Source organism: Austrofundulus limnaeus, unplaced genomic scaffold, assembly GCF_001266775.1.
Source record: "Austrofundulus limnaeus strain Quisiro unplaced genomic scaffold, Austrofundulus_limnaeus-1.0 Scaffold1, whole genome shotgun sequence".
Taxonomy (NCBI): domain Eukaryota; kingdom Metazoa; phylum Chordata; class Actinopteri; order Cyprinodontiformes; family Rivulidae; genus Austrofundulus; species Austrofundulus limnaeus.
Genome location: NW_013952403.1, coordinates 8,201,969 through 8,218,086, shown reverse-complemented (window position 1 = coordinate 8,218,086; position 16,118 = coordinate 8,201,969). Strand labels below are relative to the sequence as shown.

General features: G+C 41.3%; 3 protein-coding genes across 5 annotated transcripts in view; 2 read left to right on the top strand and 1 right to left on the bottom strand.

Moving 5' to 3' along the window:
• The window catches only part of LOC106517432 (myozenin-2), an 8,124-nt gene extending 2,307 nt beyond the window's left edge, over window positions 1-5,817 (top strand). Inside the window, exons 2-6 of one of the 3 annotated variants that reach the window (XM_014008288.1) lie at window positions 306-397; window positions 2,705-2,862; window positions 3,270-3,423; window positions 3,966-4,149; window positions 4,884-5,817. In XM_014008288.1, coding sequence (XP_013863742.1) covers window positions 322-397; window positions 2,705-2,862; window positions 3,270-3,423; window positions 3,966-4,149; window positions 4,884-5,067 — 756 coding nt within the window. In that variant the 5' untranslated portion in view covers window positions 306-321 and the 3' untranslated portion in view covers window positions 5,068-5,817. Of the gene's footprint in view, window positions 1-301; window positions 398-2,704; window positions 2,863-3,269; window positions 3,424-3,965; window positions 4,150-4,883 lie in introns of all 3 variants that reach the window. The other 2 variants (XM_014008296.1, XM_014008279.1) reach the window with 2 other exon arrangements.
• rbm22 (RNA binding motif protein 22) lies at window positions 5,339-10,517 on the bottom strand. The gene is made up of 11 exons (XM_014008267.1): window positions 10,427-10,517; window positions 9,264-9,317; window positions 9,149-9,178; window positions 8,917-9,049; window positions 8,716-8,816; window positions 7,454-7,626; window positions 7,113-7,313; window positions 6,836-7,000; window positions 6,464-6,552; window positions 6,139-6,267; window positions 5,339-6,043 (listed from the first exon to the last, which is right to left on the bottom strand). Exons 1-11 carry the CDS (start codon window positions 10,478-10,480, stop codon window positions 5,889-5,891), a joined length of 1,284 nt encoding a protein of 427 aa, XP_013863721.1. The 5' UTR covers window positions 10,481-10,517; the 3' UTR covers window positions 5,339-5,888.
• Window positions 10,518-12,723: 2,206 nt separating this feature from the next.
• The window catches only part of ndst1a (N-deacetylase/N-sulfotransferase (heparan glucosaminyl) 1a), a 64,007-nt gene continuing 60,612 nt past the window's right edge, over window positions 12,724-16,118 (top strand). Inside the window, exon 1 of the mRNA XM_014008254.1 lies at window positions 12,724-12,880. The gene's annotated coding sequence lies outside the window, so the exon portion shown is untranslated. The remainder of the gene's footprint in view (window positions 12,881-16,118) is intronic.

The window sequence follows — 16,118 nt, the reverse complement described above, 5'->3', positions numbered from 1 at the left end:
ATTGACTTTTGGCATTTGAGATGAAAATATTACAAAATAAAATCTCAAATTAGCATTGGAAGTCAGTAGAATTTCAGACATTGGCTGTGTTGTCCCATTAATAATTTTATCATAAAATTTCTCGTTCTGATTATTACCAGAYCAATTCAAACTTTAAAGCTTAGCATCAGCAAAAACACTCAAATTTTTTTGGTGACTGCTCACATAATTACGCTTTGAAAAGCTGCATTTTCCAATCTTTCTGATAATAATTTTTAAAAATGTGCCTGTCTGTCTGTCTGTCTGTCTGTCTGTCTGTCAGTCAGGGAACGAACATTGACGATGATGAAATCAGGGCTGGACGACCTGACCAAGCAGAGGATGCTGCAGTCTAGAGCTCTGTCTCAGGAGGCCCGAGGTAGTATGTTAGGATGCAAGTGTTATATTAATTTTTAGATCCAGACTTTCGTGTGTTCACAGTTTTTATTTTGCCGGACTCAGAGTGAGCTCAGAACGGAAGTGAGTGAAGCTTTGGAAACAAAGTGGGACTGTGATGCACTGAAATCCCAGAGGTGAACCYTGTCTTGTTGAAATTCTCCAAACATTCAAGCAGCAGAGACAAGCCCAGCTCCACTGTTTCTTTCCCATCACCAAAGGCTTTGAAACAGAGTCTCGTAAGCTCAGCAAAATGTGACTCCCATCGCTGATTTATTTATTTATTTTTCTACACGGGCCGATCAAAGGRAGCTCCTCGAGGGGTGGCATATGCCCAGACCTCTCCCGTCACTTATCGTGCTGGAGTAAAAAGGGCCATCTGCTCCGACACAAGTCTTTCATCCACAGATCCTATTTACATGCCTCGTTTCCCCGRTCAACTCGGGGAGCACAACAAACATTACACACCACTTGACATCATCTCCAGGCTATTTCAGACCCACCGTCATGCAGTGAGAGAGCGCGAGGAGAGAGAGACAGACGGAAAGCTGCATGGTTACTCGGTGATTCTACACTCGGTCTGGCGTCTTCAGATTAGTCCACCTCAGCTGTCTCACGATGACAGAAACAAAAAGAATAAGATGCTTGTTAGGGTTCGGGTTTCTTTATCAACTTCATGTCATTTAGCAGTAATAGACACTGTCATGGTAAAAAAAAAAAACACGCTTTTCTACCCGTTGTCAGTTACCATAATAGGGGAGACACTTTATATTGTCGGAGTTTGAGGGTATGAAGATCCAAAAGAGGTTGAAGAAAGTATTTAGACACTTGGAGAAAACAGTCCCAGTGATAACAAAGAGACTAGATGGCCGGTTTAAGCCAGAAGATATGCAAAGAGTTATGTCATGAGGTACGATCAGTTACAGAATGTGGTAAAGACGTGTCATCACCTTCTATATTCTACAGCACATGTATCAAACTCAAGGCCCGAGGCCCAAATGAGGCCCACCACAGCAAGTTATGTGGCCGGTGACAGCTTCAAAGATACATTAACGGTTTCCCCTGGCACATTGATTTATAGGCCTGGCAATTTACCAGGGTTTACTTGCCCACCTGCTAAGCTAAGTGTTGTTGTTTTTTATTTAGATTGGAGATTGTGGTGCAACAGGATAAGTGACTTGGACCTAGCATTWTCAATGTAGCGCTACCCTAACCTGCCGTTAAAAACGATACTGCTCTATTTCATGTTTAGTCAAAGTTGAACGCGAAACATCAAAGTTAATTAGAACTGTCGCTTTGAGGGCCACCCTTAATGTTCATGTAGCCCTCAGTGAAAATGAGTTTGACACCCTCAGCTGAGGAGGTGGCYTCTCATTAGGGTGCCTCCTGGATGCCCCTCTTTGAAGCTTTTCTGGGCATGTCGAACAGAGAGGAGACTCAGCGCTTGCTGGAGAAATTAGGTATACTCTTTAAAGGGTTGCCAGATAGGAAATGACAAAATGTTGTACTGGTGCAATAAATTTAGAATTATATTGTATGTGCTGGGAGTGAGGGTACACATTCTTGATTAAAGGATAGATGGGGGGCAGAGTGGACTTTTTTTAACCAGTGAGGGGTGGGGAGGGGGTTAGGATGAGGTGTGTGTTGTGTGTATAAATACAATTATTATTATATATCTGGCAACAGCTTCTTTGGACTGGGAACATTTTGGTATCATTTTGGGTGTCGCTGGYAGAGTGATGTCTGGGTCTAGGTTTCCCAAAGTGTCAGTAAATTACTTGGGAAAACCATGTTCAATTGGGGATTTGCACATTCCCCATATTTAGTCTCAAGAACATGACTTTATAAAAAGAAAACAAGTTGAAGGACATGAATTTGTATGACCATAATACAAGTTTCTATGAGATGGTCTATTCCAAATGTCTCACTGTTGGATTACTTCTGGAAAAAGTAACACCTCATTCTTTTCCCCCAACAAATATATCCTACGTTTTGTAAATAGCTCTTTAAAGAACCTTTTGGTGAAATTGGGTTTTGTTCCGACTGTATAACCAAAATAATGGTTAGTCTGAGCAGAACCAAAATCAAAATGGATCGCTGCAGTTTTACAAAAATTTTAAAATGGTTAATGAGAATTTTGAAAACCTRTACACCATTAAATCAATAAAGTATTGTTGTCTGAAATATTTAATTTCTTTCTGTACCAGAAGTTGCTACAGCTAGCTGCTGCTGCTATCGAGGCTAGCAAATAACTATAGAATGTAAAAATCTATCTGTCGTTGTGCAACAGGTCTGAACTTGGGGAAGAAGATCAGTGTTCCTAAAGACGTGATGATTGAGGAGCTGAACCTTGCATCTAATCGAGGCTCTCGCATGTTTCAGGAGAGACTGAAGAGGGCCGACAAGTTCACTGTGGAGAACGCCTCCATCGGTCCTTACTACACCGGTGTAAGGCCCTGAGACAAGACATGCAACATCATACATACACTCCACTTAAATCCATTCTGGGGTGTCTTCAAAAGAGACCAATTGACTGAAAAGATTTTTGGGCACACATGCCAAACCGTTCGGCATAGATCTTTTTTGGATAAGGCCAATAAAAGCTTTATGTTATAAAATGTTAGGGTTATCACATTTTTTAAATCAACCTTTTCTGCATTGTTGTGTAAGAACAAACCCACTTTAGGTCACCACAACAGCATACAAACAGGATCCATCAATACAACGACGCTCTAACAATTACCACAGGGTATTAGGGAAAGAACCAAAGAACTATAATCATTAGTCTTGACACACATTAACGTCATTTGAGGTCTAATTATAACCTCAAAAATCTAAATTGGCGTGTTTCCCAGGTTCACCTCGAGGCCGAACCTCCCCAGCAGCTAGCCCCCYTGCCACAGGGAGGAAAAGAGAACCAGGCATTCTCAGTCCCTGGTAAGCACAGCCTGGTCATGAACCTTCAGAAGACTGTAGCAAAGAAGGGCAGTCCCGGTGTCCTGGCTCCAGGTAAACAGTAACACGCGGTGAAAAAGGGATTGTCAAAGCCTGAAACAAACCATGTGACTGGCTCCTTGTGCAAAGCCAAAGCTTGGTTAATGCATGAACACTCAGAGAAGCCAGAGCTCCCTTTTCCAATGGAAACGCACTGAGAGCATGAATTTGTTTTGTTGTAATTAAAGCCAGGGGAACCTGGCYGTTTTGTGGAAAGCAATTATCTGCGAGCATCTCTGCTGAGGGGTTGTTGTTGTATATTTGGCCTGGCAGAAGACACTGCTAACAGTCTGATGAGCAACTAAGCTCCTTTTATTATCAGAGATTCACACTGAGTTTGAATTACTATCACTCCCATTCCTGACAGGAACGACATTTAAGACGTGTGTGTGTAAATGTGGTCTGTGTGTGTGTGCTTCGATTCAGCATGTTCCTTTATTCAGCTTGTACATTTTGCATCTAAAAATCATACTTAAGCCATTATCTTATCAGAAAACAAAGAATGACACCTGACATGCCTTTTCTGGCAATCAAGTTGAATTTTTTTTTCCCCTCAGGGTATTCTGGACCTCTGAAAGAAATTCCCCATGAGAAGTTCAACACAACAGTAATCCCCAAATCCTATTGCTCCCCGTGGAGAGAAGCTTTGGGAGACAGCGAAGAGCTTCTGAACGCCCTCAACACCCAGCTGCCACAGGTCCCACAAAGACTAGAGCCTGCCAACTACAGGTGCTTCAACAGGTAACGCAGCGGCCTCTTCCTCCATCGACTCTGTTCAAGTTAATCAAACCTCATCAAATCCTGTTGAGTTTGAAACACGACTAAAACCCATCTTCCTAAAAATAAACCCTAAAATGACCTCACCGAGTCATTCATCCTCCTCCTTTGCCTCGGCTTCACTCCATGTTTCCACAGTTTGAAACCGAACGCCGTCTCTAGCTTCTTGGGAGTGCGGCAGCGAGATGGCTATTTTCATCTCCGTCCCTTGACAGATGATCCACCAGGGTGGTGGGGTGTCTACGGAGCTTTTCGTGGCCCTACAAGACATGCCACACGTAAAATGGGACATCACCTTTCTCGCGGCACGCATACAGGGCGGAACAAATGTTAAGGTTATAGGCAGATTGAGAAATGAGGGCTGCGTGAAAGACAAACTCGGTCTCGACTCAAGAGCTGTCAATCAGATTCTGTCAGCCCGTCTGAAACTGCATCCTCCCCCAGGGAGATCCACTTATATCCTTCAGATTATTATGAAATTACAGCGCCTTAATTAAAGCTTAGCTCTAATGGTGGGAGCGGCAGAAAGAGAGGCCGGGTTCAGTGCACACCCAGTTGGATTCATCTTGAATCCCTGCTGGTTTAAAACAGAGCGTATCATGTATCGGGTATCCAGTTATGGGGAGTGATACTTGGTGTTCTGTAAAGTGACGGATGTAGTATATTTAGTAAGGAGTCTGTTTTTTTTTTTTTATCAGATCTGCAATGCCATTCGGGGGCGCGATGGCCAGCAAGAGAGTGATCCCAGTTATTGGCTTCGAGGCCGTGGAGACCCAGAAACTGCCCGGAAACACTTTGGACCGCATGTACCGACGACCCAACTTCAACAGAGCACCCAGAGGATGGGGCATCGATTTCAGTCCTGAATCTAATGAACTCTGAAAAKAAGTTAAACTAAGGACTAAAGTAGAAACGTCTTCCTCTTACAGAAGATCCTTCTGGTGATCATAAGGAAAGTGAAAAATAACCCCATGACGTGATAAATTGAGTCAGCTGCTACCGATTCTGGTTTTGAGCAGTTGAGCCAAAGGCTGCTGGTTTATAAATAGTCAAATCAGGTTGATCAGTCTTATAGCCTTGCTTTAGTTCTGTAGCTTTATCTATTCATCGCACAAAACAAAACCATGACTCATTTACAGTGGGACAATCTGGATTCAACGGAGCTATTTTAATGATTTAAAAAAACATTAAAAAAACCCATACAATAAAGTAATGATGCTGTTGGAATTTAAGATTGCATTTACTAGTAAACAAAACAAAACAAAACAAAACAAAAACACACACAAAGTCAACATAACTGAAGATGAACAGATTTTAAAATGCTCCTCAGAATTCAGCTCTATGTTTAATTCAAAAACAAAATTAACATGAAATAAAGGGGGTTTCATATGTACACCAGCCCTACGTGGCTCTGGTTATGTTGGTTAGTACGCTTAAGTCTTTTTTTACAGTTTCGTTACTTATCATTTGTAAGAAGTGAAGTCATTATGTGCGACCCATGCTGGATTTTCCTGTGACACAGACGGTGCTCTTTCAGTTCATTTCCTTCTCTGCAGGTGGGATTATTAAACAACTAATTCCAGCGGKGCTCATTTCCACTAAAAGTCGTATTCGGGTCTGCAGCAGCCTTTTTTTTTTTTTAAAAAAAGCAAAAAACATCTGACCGGGTTTGACACAAGAGRGAGACACGCCTAATCTAGCAGTTATTCGGTGTGACGTGAGGCAAGTGCAGCGTGAGCACCCATGCGCTGAGGATCCTGGGAAGGATAATGGATTGTCCCTGGAGGTCTCATCGTCATCGGAGGGGGCACAGGTGGGGCCATGGGACCCATGGGGTGAAACATCGGAGGGCCAAAACCTGAGAGAGCAGGAGAGAGAGAAAGAAAAAATACATTTAAATAACTAGTATTTTCTGCCGAAGCACAACTAACTGTTAAAAACATGAATTCTTACCTGGTGGGGGTGGGTTTATGCCCGGGGGCGGGGGCAAAGTGATGTTCATGATGGCAGGAGATGAGCTAGGGTCGAGGTTGAAGTAGTTTGCAGGAGCTTCTTCATCTAGAGCTGGTGGTGGGGGCAGAGCTAAAATAACGAAAATAATTTAACAAGCTTTACTTTGACCGAAACTTTGCATGCACTGATAATGCAGTGATTTGTTGTTTATTAAAATCTAAAAAYTAAAGCAACTATTACATATAAACATTAAATTCTATTTTAAAATAACTTTTGTGTGACTGTTTGTTGTACACAAGAACACCAGCTCTGTCTGCAGACTCACCTCCAGGCAGTCCAGGAACAGGATCGAGTCTGGTACCCATCTCACTCACACCATCCTTCATACCCTCTTTGCCTTTCGCTGCTTGAGACCTAAAAAGGCAKAATCATGGATTAACAACATGCAAATATAAAAACAACAAAGGCACTTGGCAGAACTACACCTGTTAAAATTAAACTCTCCGTGTCTCTTGAGTTTCACCTTTTAAATGTGCTGCAGAATTTATTTAAATCCAACTTGTAACAGGGGTGGTGGGATTACCTCAGGCTGTGACAAACACTCCTTGAATCCCACCTGGCATTTAACAAGCAAATTCTAGCTCGCTCTAAGTGTCTCGGCTTGGTGGAGCTGCGCTGGAGCTAAGAAGCATCTCACCTTCCCCACTTGACAGTCAGCCTCCGTCCATTGATGATCAGCTTGTTGAAGGACTTCTCTGCAGCCATCTCAGCCGCCTGTCGCGTGGCAAACTGGATGAAGGCACACTGCTGCCTCTGCACTATAGTGATGGTTCGAATTTCACCAAATTGGTAAAAGTGACCCCTGTAAATATGCAGATATAGAAGCTTGTTAGARCAAAACTGTTGAAAATTTTAACAAATATTTAAATTAATAAATAAAATAATTATACTAGGATATTTTAAGAAAGCTTTACTTCAGATCTCCATCTGTGACYTTATCACCCAGCCCCCCGATGTAAAGGGTGGTGATGGATTTGTCCTCTGGTGGATCCAGTCGGGGCATAGTTGAGGCTCGCTTCAGCAGTTTGTCAGCGACCGGATCGTTGATGCCGTAGTAACGATCTTTAATGTTCTGGTCGGCCAGAGGGTCGTCAGGATCTGTAGGCTTCTCGTGCCTGTGGATAACCACAATTAATTACGACAAATACAGAAAACRGTTGTCAGTCAGTTCAATGACAACATGTCAATACTCTTTTTAAACCATCGAACAATCAGCCTTACTGCACGACGTCTGAAGCGTCCAACTCTTATTTACCTGTAGGGACACTCCTCCCCTCTCTTACACTCTCCCTTCACCCAGAAGGAGCAGATATGGGGGCGGTTTCTCTTGTAGTACGGGGTAGTTCGAGCCAGTTTCAGCAACATGTCACTGGAGCTCGTGGCCTTGCCAATCTGGCCCACTGCCCGAGTGCCATCAGTGTTGGCTATCTGTGAACACACGGGTTCAAACAGAAACCAAAGATCAAGAGAAAAGCTTAAAACAATAAACTCTAGATTTATGCTCTAAGTACCCCAAGTGGAGCTCATTTCAGGATATTATGACTCAGTTCAGACCTGGAATCAACGTCCACCTTGGGTAATTTGAACCATTTGAGTCATATTTACCGTTTATTACACAACATTTCAGTTTACCTACTTAATAGGCACAATATAGGAAAAATAAATGAATATTTATTTCAGCTGATTAGTAACTTCATTGGTCATTGTGTAAGGGAAAAAAAGACAAATCTCCATCACAGTAAAATTGTACTGAGAGTSTTCAGCTGTTTTCTGCAGCTTCACTGTAAACATAACATAACACTGGGTTTAATTAGGCAAATATGATGCAACATAACACAGCTCAGACTGTTGTTCTGTGATTAACACAGCACATCTTACTATACAGTGTCCACAGCAGGTCCAGTGAGGTCTTCACACAATCAGAACAAACATTAACTTCTGCTAATTCACTGACTGATAAATCCCACCCAATAAAAATAACTTAAGACAGACAGACATCAGAACCAGAACAAAAGCAAAAAAATGTATGACCAGTATATCCTCCTGGATAGCTTTAGTTTAATTTAACCAGATGGCAGCCAACGTTGACTTTATTTTTATTACCCCAAGACATCCAGGTCACAACCCTGCTGCTTGTGTTGGATCACGTCGATTTTGTAGGACATCTACATCCTGCCTCAGAATGAAACTGCATTCAAACTAACCAAACAAAAGCAGATTAAAGGGCTCCAAAACCACCTCAGAATGTGATGTGAGTGAAGATTCAATGTACACTATGCCAGTTCAGATCTGTATTTAGCTTTATACAGACACAATCTGATTGATCAAAATGAACGTTGGTGCAAGGTCTGATTGGTGTAAAAGATTAAAATTATTCTAAATTAAAAATATAAGAGAAGAAGCAATGCTATGTTAAATTATTAGCAAGTGAATTGAAAATAAAAATGCATAAAAATTTAATCRGTCATTGCAGCTGAATAAAGTTCACCATGCAGAGCAGTTGCATTGCAATCCTACCTCTCTCTCCATGTTCTGTGTGTAGTACTCTTTATTCACATCTGACCTGGGAATGTCATCTTTTATTGAGAGTCCAGTATCTCGAACCTGGATAGGCAAACCTGCCAAACACAAATTTTATTTAGCTATTTTYTAACCATCTTTACAACATGATCCCATAAAATTAGAAAAGTGCCAAATGAGTAGGTGACAGAGACTCACCGTACTCCAGGTCTAGAAGACACGTCTGACAAACATTTTTCATTTTACTACAGGTCTGGCAAACTTCTGTCTTCTTGAAACGCATCCGTGTGCCTGGGCACCATCTGAACACGGTGAAGGGTCGAGCACAAATCTGACAGGAAAACAAGGAAGGTGAAAACTCAAAAATGCAATTAAACAAAAACACTATTCCAAGCTTCCTTTATGTTGCATAGAGTCCTGTGGAGCATACCTTGCATTCTTTCCCATATTTCTCCTTGGTCTGTAAAACAAGCATGAATCGATTTACATGTGTGTCAACACTGCGAGCCAGCAGCTTCTAGTTGAGCAAATGAAAGCCCACTTACCATTCGGATGTATGGATTTTCTCCTAAACATGTCTGACACAGAATTGGAAAATCCTGGGGGGAAAAAAAATCAAACACAAATTCAGTAAATCAAGCATTATAAATGTTAATAAATAAACCATCTCTTTTTAAAAATGTTCTCTGCTTGGACATCTTGGCAATTTTACATGCAGGAATACTGAGAGCACCATAAGATCAGCTCTCCCTCACTTTGCCATCTGTTGTAAAGACACTGTTTCGGTCCAAAGTGATGGCTGCTGAACATGACCTTGCTTTAATCCATCCTTTGMACGGCTTCAACCAAACATCTAAATATAAGCACCACTTGTGGCTTAAACACTAAACACATATTCTAAAGTTACAAAGTTTATAGTCTGATACCCTAAAAAACAGACCAAATAGGCTACACATTACACAAAACAGCAAACTGGTTTATCCTAAAAATATAGTAGAACTACAACCTTTTAAGCTGTCAATAAGTACAATTACTTTACAGTTATAGTTCTACTAAATTGCCGAATAAGTTGAGTAACCGTACAAAGCTGATCGTATAAAAATGTATTTGCTAAGATCTTTAGCAAACTGCTTCAATTCTTTACAGAAACACTGACGTCATAGTTTGAACTGGTTTTAATTTTTACACATACACTGGTAATATAACATAGCTTAATAAGGTTATGTGGTCTATTCGGTGCTTTATCATTTGTAATCATTGCTAGTACATTTGAGTACGTTATATCTGCGACTACGATCACTATTAGCTTAGCCTTTTAGCTTGAATGGCTAACTTTAGCGCAGTCCGTGTTCAAGTTTAATTAAGAAAAATTCTTTAGAGCCCCCGTATCGTATGCCGTTGCTGGATATCTACAACATACACCTCTTTGATTCATATAATACAATTTTCCCCTTTTCTACTTAATTGACGTTAACTCTAGAAATAGTTAACCATTGCTGGATGCTAGCTAGCTACCTGTAGCCACGCTTAACTAGCCAGTGCTACTAGCTAGCGGAAGGCTAACCGGCTGCTTCGCTAAGCGAATCGATGTAAATTTTCAGATATTATTAATCGTAATTTAACAACCGGTTAATATTTGGTTAACTCCTTAAACGGCTGCTTCAGACTGAGTTTATTTATATAGAACTAAAGGAGTAAATTCACATACCGCGTCTTCCCAGTTCTGTCTGTTGTAGGTGTTGGAGCCCAGGGAAGTCGCCATTTTGCAGACAGTGAGCCAAACAACGAGAGAAGTCAAAAACTGTCACTTCACCACTTCGCCTTGAGGTGTCGCCCTATTTCAAGAAACTATCCTTACATTTCCCCCCCATATCTAATTGATCTAACCAGTAGCCTCTTTCCTATTTGCAAAGCGGCTAAAATTATTAAAAATAGCAGTACAATAGCTTCAGCTAACGGAGACTGTGAACTAGTGAGAACAGCAATAAAAATGATAGCTGCTCTTATTTTGAAATTCACTGGTTAAACACGAGTCCTTTTGAGCCTAGGGCAGCAGGAGGGTTTTAAAACAGCATGTCAGTTTTAAAGCGCTTTTCTTCTTCTTGTTCTTGTTCTTCTTCTTATTATTATTAATATTATTATTATTATTATTGAATTAGTTGTAAGCAGCCTTTCGGTCAACAGCTGTCATATAAACAATAAGTCTAATCATAGTCAACATTAATATTCGTTGACTAAAGTGGTCCCCTGAGAGGGAGAATTTTCATTATTTCACATCAAGAAAAATGTTTTGGGACCCTTAATTACAGTTCTGAATTAAATATTCAAAACTTTAATTACACTGAGCTACTTTGTTAATGATTCAGAATTTGATTAGGGCTTTAATTCCTTGTTGCTAACCCAAAGAAAGCTACACTCACCGTTTCTCAGTATTTTGTGTTGCATTTTACTCATAAATTAATTTATGTGGCTATGTTGATGGCATTTCCATTCAGAAAATCAGAATGCAGTGTAGTTCAGTTCGCTCTACTGGCACTATTTGCTTTTATATTTGAGCATCGTGGCTTCTTATTATCACGATAAATAAATTATTCAGCTGCTTTCTCAGCTTCTTTGTGTGTCAGAGGAAAGGGGAGAGGGGCCTTGACACTTGCCTGTAAGCCAATTGTGTTGACCCCTCATGGTTTATCCATCCACCTGGTTTAACTCGGTTCGAGGCTGCTTTGTTGTGTGAAACTCTGATTAGCGGGCTGAGGGATGCTGAAGATTATGGCTTGGCATTAAATCCTGAATGTTTATTTAAGTTCAGAGTGAGGTGGAGAGTCAAAGGGCAGAGATTAGTTCAGGCTTTGAAGAGAAGCTCTGGTTTTGGATACATCCAGGGTAAAAAAAACCAAAAGAAGTGTCTGGCTGTTGGACTAAATTTTGGGTGAAATGTATTTGCTTGCTCTGTGACCATAATGGAAATTTCCACTTGACTCCGCCTCTTGTTTTCCTTCTTCTATGGACTTCACCTTATTTGTAGGACACCAACCTCCCAGATTCTCCGTTCCTAATGAGTCATGTGACTTCTTCTTCTCTGTCATGTGACCTGCTTTATAGGAAGGCTTTATGATGGAATTTTCCACAAGAATCCTTTGTGTCAGAAGGTTGTAGGTGTTCAACATATATAACAAAGACTCTTTGTTTTAGAGTCCAATTTAAAGGGATATTTTGGCCATTTGAAGTGGTATTTTGTGTTAAAATTTTGCTTTAGATGTCCAATGTTCCATATTGAAATTACCTATTAAATTAAGGCTATTTTAGACACCCAACCTACAACAGGTAAGATACTTATTGCTCATGACCTTTATTGTAAATAACACTTCAAAATGGCWTTTGTAAAGTTGGGACCTCATTGGTTTGTGACACAGCTCGGGGGTCTTGAGAAGACCTACGGGGTGAAAAAAAATCGCTTTAAAAATAATTACCAGCAGCTTGTTTAGTCTCAAATGTTAAAAAAAATATTTTTGTAAACAGATAAACACGAATAAAACGATTAAGGTTTTTTGATTGAATGTTTTATTAACAATGTTGGTTTACTTTAATCTGCTCTGTAGCATGGTTGTAAAGGCACGCATCACTTTGAATTACAAAAAGATTATAAAAAAAAGATTCATTTCTTGAAAATCTGACATTTGCTTTGAATGCAGTACAAAACAAATGGTCTTTGATGCTGTGGTCAGATATTCTTATCTTTCCCCTGAGCGCATTTTCATGGAAAAACTGATAAAAGTTTGAGGTTAATTCACTTGAAATCCTTTAAAGAGTGGTATCTTACTCGCTGTAAATGCTCCTATAATCCCAGCAGCATGGAGATAAAGCTCTGCAGGAAGATGCTCCTCTCTCTGGCTGATGGATGCGCGCGCATGTGTTGAGACACAAATGTGCCGCGCGCTGGCGCCTCCTGTCGTCAGCTATGTGCCACTGCCGGTACAGGCGGCTGAAAAAGAGAGGGGCTTTCTCACATTTCCCGATTTCTCCCGGCTGTATCCGCCGTACGGCTCCCCTACAACGGTCGGCAGCGAGTCGAGACGACGACGGTCGGCCAGCGTGCCTCTAAAAGCCCGCACACATTCCGGCCAGCTCACCGTCTTGTCCCGGAAAATCGAAGCGAGCCGAGGTGAGTACATCGAAACGAGAGAAGTCCGCTCCTGTTTTCTTCTGTTTGCTACACGACCGAGAGACGCTCCTCCGCTCGGCTCCGGCTCCAGGCAGGCCGGGGCTACCACCAGCGAATGCTGTGTGGCGCAGACGGAGATAAGGCCAGCTTTTTTTTTTTTCTTTTCTCCCGGCCTGACTCGAAACACGAAGCCCTGGCGGCACCGTGGACGCTCGGCTCGGCTCCTAGCAGCGGTGAATGGAAGCTAGCGTTTGTGTTGACGCCGCTCGGCTCGGAGTGAGGGTGCCCCGGGATAGAGCCGTGTGTCCGGCTGCCCGGCTCTGTGATTTAACGTCGGAATTTCTGTCTTATCTTTTTTTTTTTTTTTACTTGTAAGTTCCCGTGAAATGCAGCATGTCTACCGTGGACAGGCGAGCAACTTGTTTATGTAACTTTGCAGGGGCTGCAATAAATGTTTTGAGTGCTAACTTGTTCTAGTTAGTTCAAAAATATTAGCTGCGGGGATAGAAAACAGCAGCTTTGGGGTTAAATTMAAGAAAATCGTGTGCATAATATGGAAGAGGTGGGCAAAATACTGTAACAGTGGGTTTTGACTTGATTGTCAGCTGTAATAACAGTTCAGTGTTGTGAAATTATGTCATTAATTTAATATGATTTGTTAGATTGCCTTTTTATGAGTGTTATTCCTCAGCTTAGTTTTCCTCTCAAATAGTCCARTGTAATTTTAAGACAAAAACAATCAAAAATCATGCTCGTTTTGCCACGCGTTTGAGTCAAAAAGTAGTTTATTATAATTTGATTGTGAAACACAGCATCTTTCTGCCTAGTTTTTTACTGCTTGACCTAAACCTGCAACATGGATACTSCTTTCTGTCTGTCTCCATCAGTAGCTGCATGTATTAAACACTATAAACACTTGATTCTGCTTTGTAAGGGGGAGTGTTGCTGTCCAGACCTGCTTGAAATCTCTTTGCCTTGGGGGTGCACGCTCATGCACACACCAAAGTGAGTAAGATTACTGAAGAAGAATGACTCACGCTTTAAATGTATTTGGCAAAGTCGCAATGACTTCTCCCCACGTTTCGCCCTCAGCTGCAGAGCTAATTCTGCAACTGCGATGTGTGCTGTCCCTCTGGCTTTATGAGATTTATTCCACCAGTGTTTCACATTAATGTTATCCCCCAGCCATGTGTTGTTTTATCATATGCTCCACCCTGTTTTTTGTTTGGGGGAGGGGGTATTCCATTTGGAAATTACAATTAACAAAAAAAGAGGGCTTTTGCTGTCYTTTTGTTTTGTCAAATTTGCAGGGAGTCGGATCTTAAAAAGTTGTGTTCTGTTGATCTGTGCCAACTGGTTGTTCTAAACCTCCCATCTGACTGCTTCCACTGGCTGCCAAACATGCTGTGGTCTGGCGCTTTTAGCTGATGAYGGCTGTCTCGGCTGCTGCATGGGTTCGATCATATATCAGCATTATGATTTTTTTTTTTTTTTTTTGCTTGAATATACCTGCAGTGTGGTGCAATGCTTGCCTAAACTTTAGAGGCTGATTTACAAAAACCATGTTTGCATGTGACAAATCACATCACCGAGAGGCATTTTTCTGCATGCTCTGTCAGAATGAGCAACAACCAGATCCGGGGGGTTTTTGAACTGAAAGGTTGTTTGTTGCTCCGAGCTTCCTTTTTTTTTTTTTTTTGCTTTTAGTGTTATCTCCACACAGAGGAGGATGTTGATTTGATTGCATCCAGGTGCTGTAACTCTACCATCACATTTAATGCTAAACAGAGTAATTGTTGGGAGCTACAGGATCCACGACATGCCAGCTCTTGTATTTTTCCATGTCAGTGGCCCTCGTAGGCACTCTCAGTGTGTGGGGAGCAGACCTCGCTTTTAGTGCGAGGCTAAAGCCAGGCATCTTTCCAAAACTCCAGCTCCCCCCCCTCCCCTCACAACCTTCTCTGCTGGGTATAAGCACTGCTTTGTGCTTCAGCAATGCTCCTGATGGTATTTAGTCGTATACTACTACAACACCACTTGCTATTGGAAGCTACAATTGGAAATGCACCTAAAATATCCTGCTGTTTGACAGACAAACTCAGATGTTCCCTCCATTCAATCAAGCTTTTGGATTAATATGCCAGAATGCAGGAGGCGGATTGTAATGCTGGTTTAGTGTAAAACATCTCATACTAAAGTGTCTTTTTCTGCTTAAAATGTGGATGTATTTTTTTTTTTTTTTTGGCTTCGGCTCCACAGTTGTGAGTAGGAGCAAAGTAAATACATTTCGAACAGCTCAGCAAAACCGAGTATTAGCAAATGATCCGATAGCATCTGTAATCCTCGGGAAAACCTGGAGAGTTGTTTTTTGAACGGTGCTAGTCTCTATTAGACAGTTGGCAGGATTGGGGGGGGGGTCCACATGTGTGACTGGCTGGCTAGGCTAGCGACAAGGCTGAATGSTACAGTATGCAGGCGGATCAGATTACTGAACGATTAGCCATGGCCTCCGATCCACGGCCCAGGGAAATGATTTTCCACTGTCATAATTCCCTAGAATGAATTACGCAGGCCAATGACTCAGAGATACTCAATACTATGGCCCTGAGTACTGCGTGGCATAACTGTTGCTCTCTGGAGAGGGGGAGATATGTTCTGCCATTGTTGCAGCGGATCAGAAAATAGTTCTCTAATTTTAATGTCTAGCTGAGCTTGTTTTGGTTGCACTCTAAAAATGATCATTGTGACTCACCGATCAGAATGAGTGTGCAAAGAGGTTCGCTTTAAATTAGAACTGTTAGGGACATTGTACATTAAGCAATACGTAAACAAATGTGTCCAAGTTAGCTAAAAAAGCTAATTTTATTCTCAGGTCCCTGATATAATTGTTTGACAAAAGCTGAATGATTTTAAGTACTTGTTTGAGTAGGGATTCCAAAGATTTTAAAGGGATCCCCGATTAGTTATAACATTAGACTTTATTTGATAAACATTTATTTTAGCTGTACAATAAAGACTGTAAAAATACTGTAGACTGTTCAAGTTTGGTAAATTATTAAAAATGTATTTTAACATGGACGGAGCCATTTTATTTACACACAAAGCATTCTGGGTAAATGATGATGTGGATAGGTCCTCGGTCTGAGCGAGCTATATCCACCCTGAACAATATCTGATGATCGACTCTTTTAAATGAAACCAGAGAGCGTTGACAGAGAGGAGAAGGTAGAAATGACTC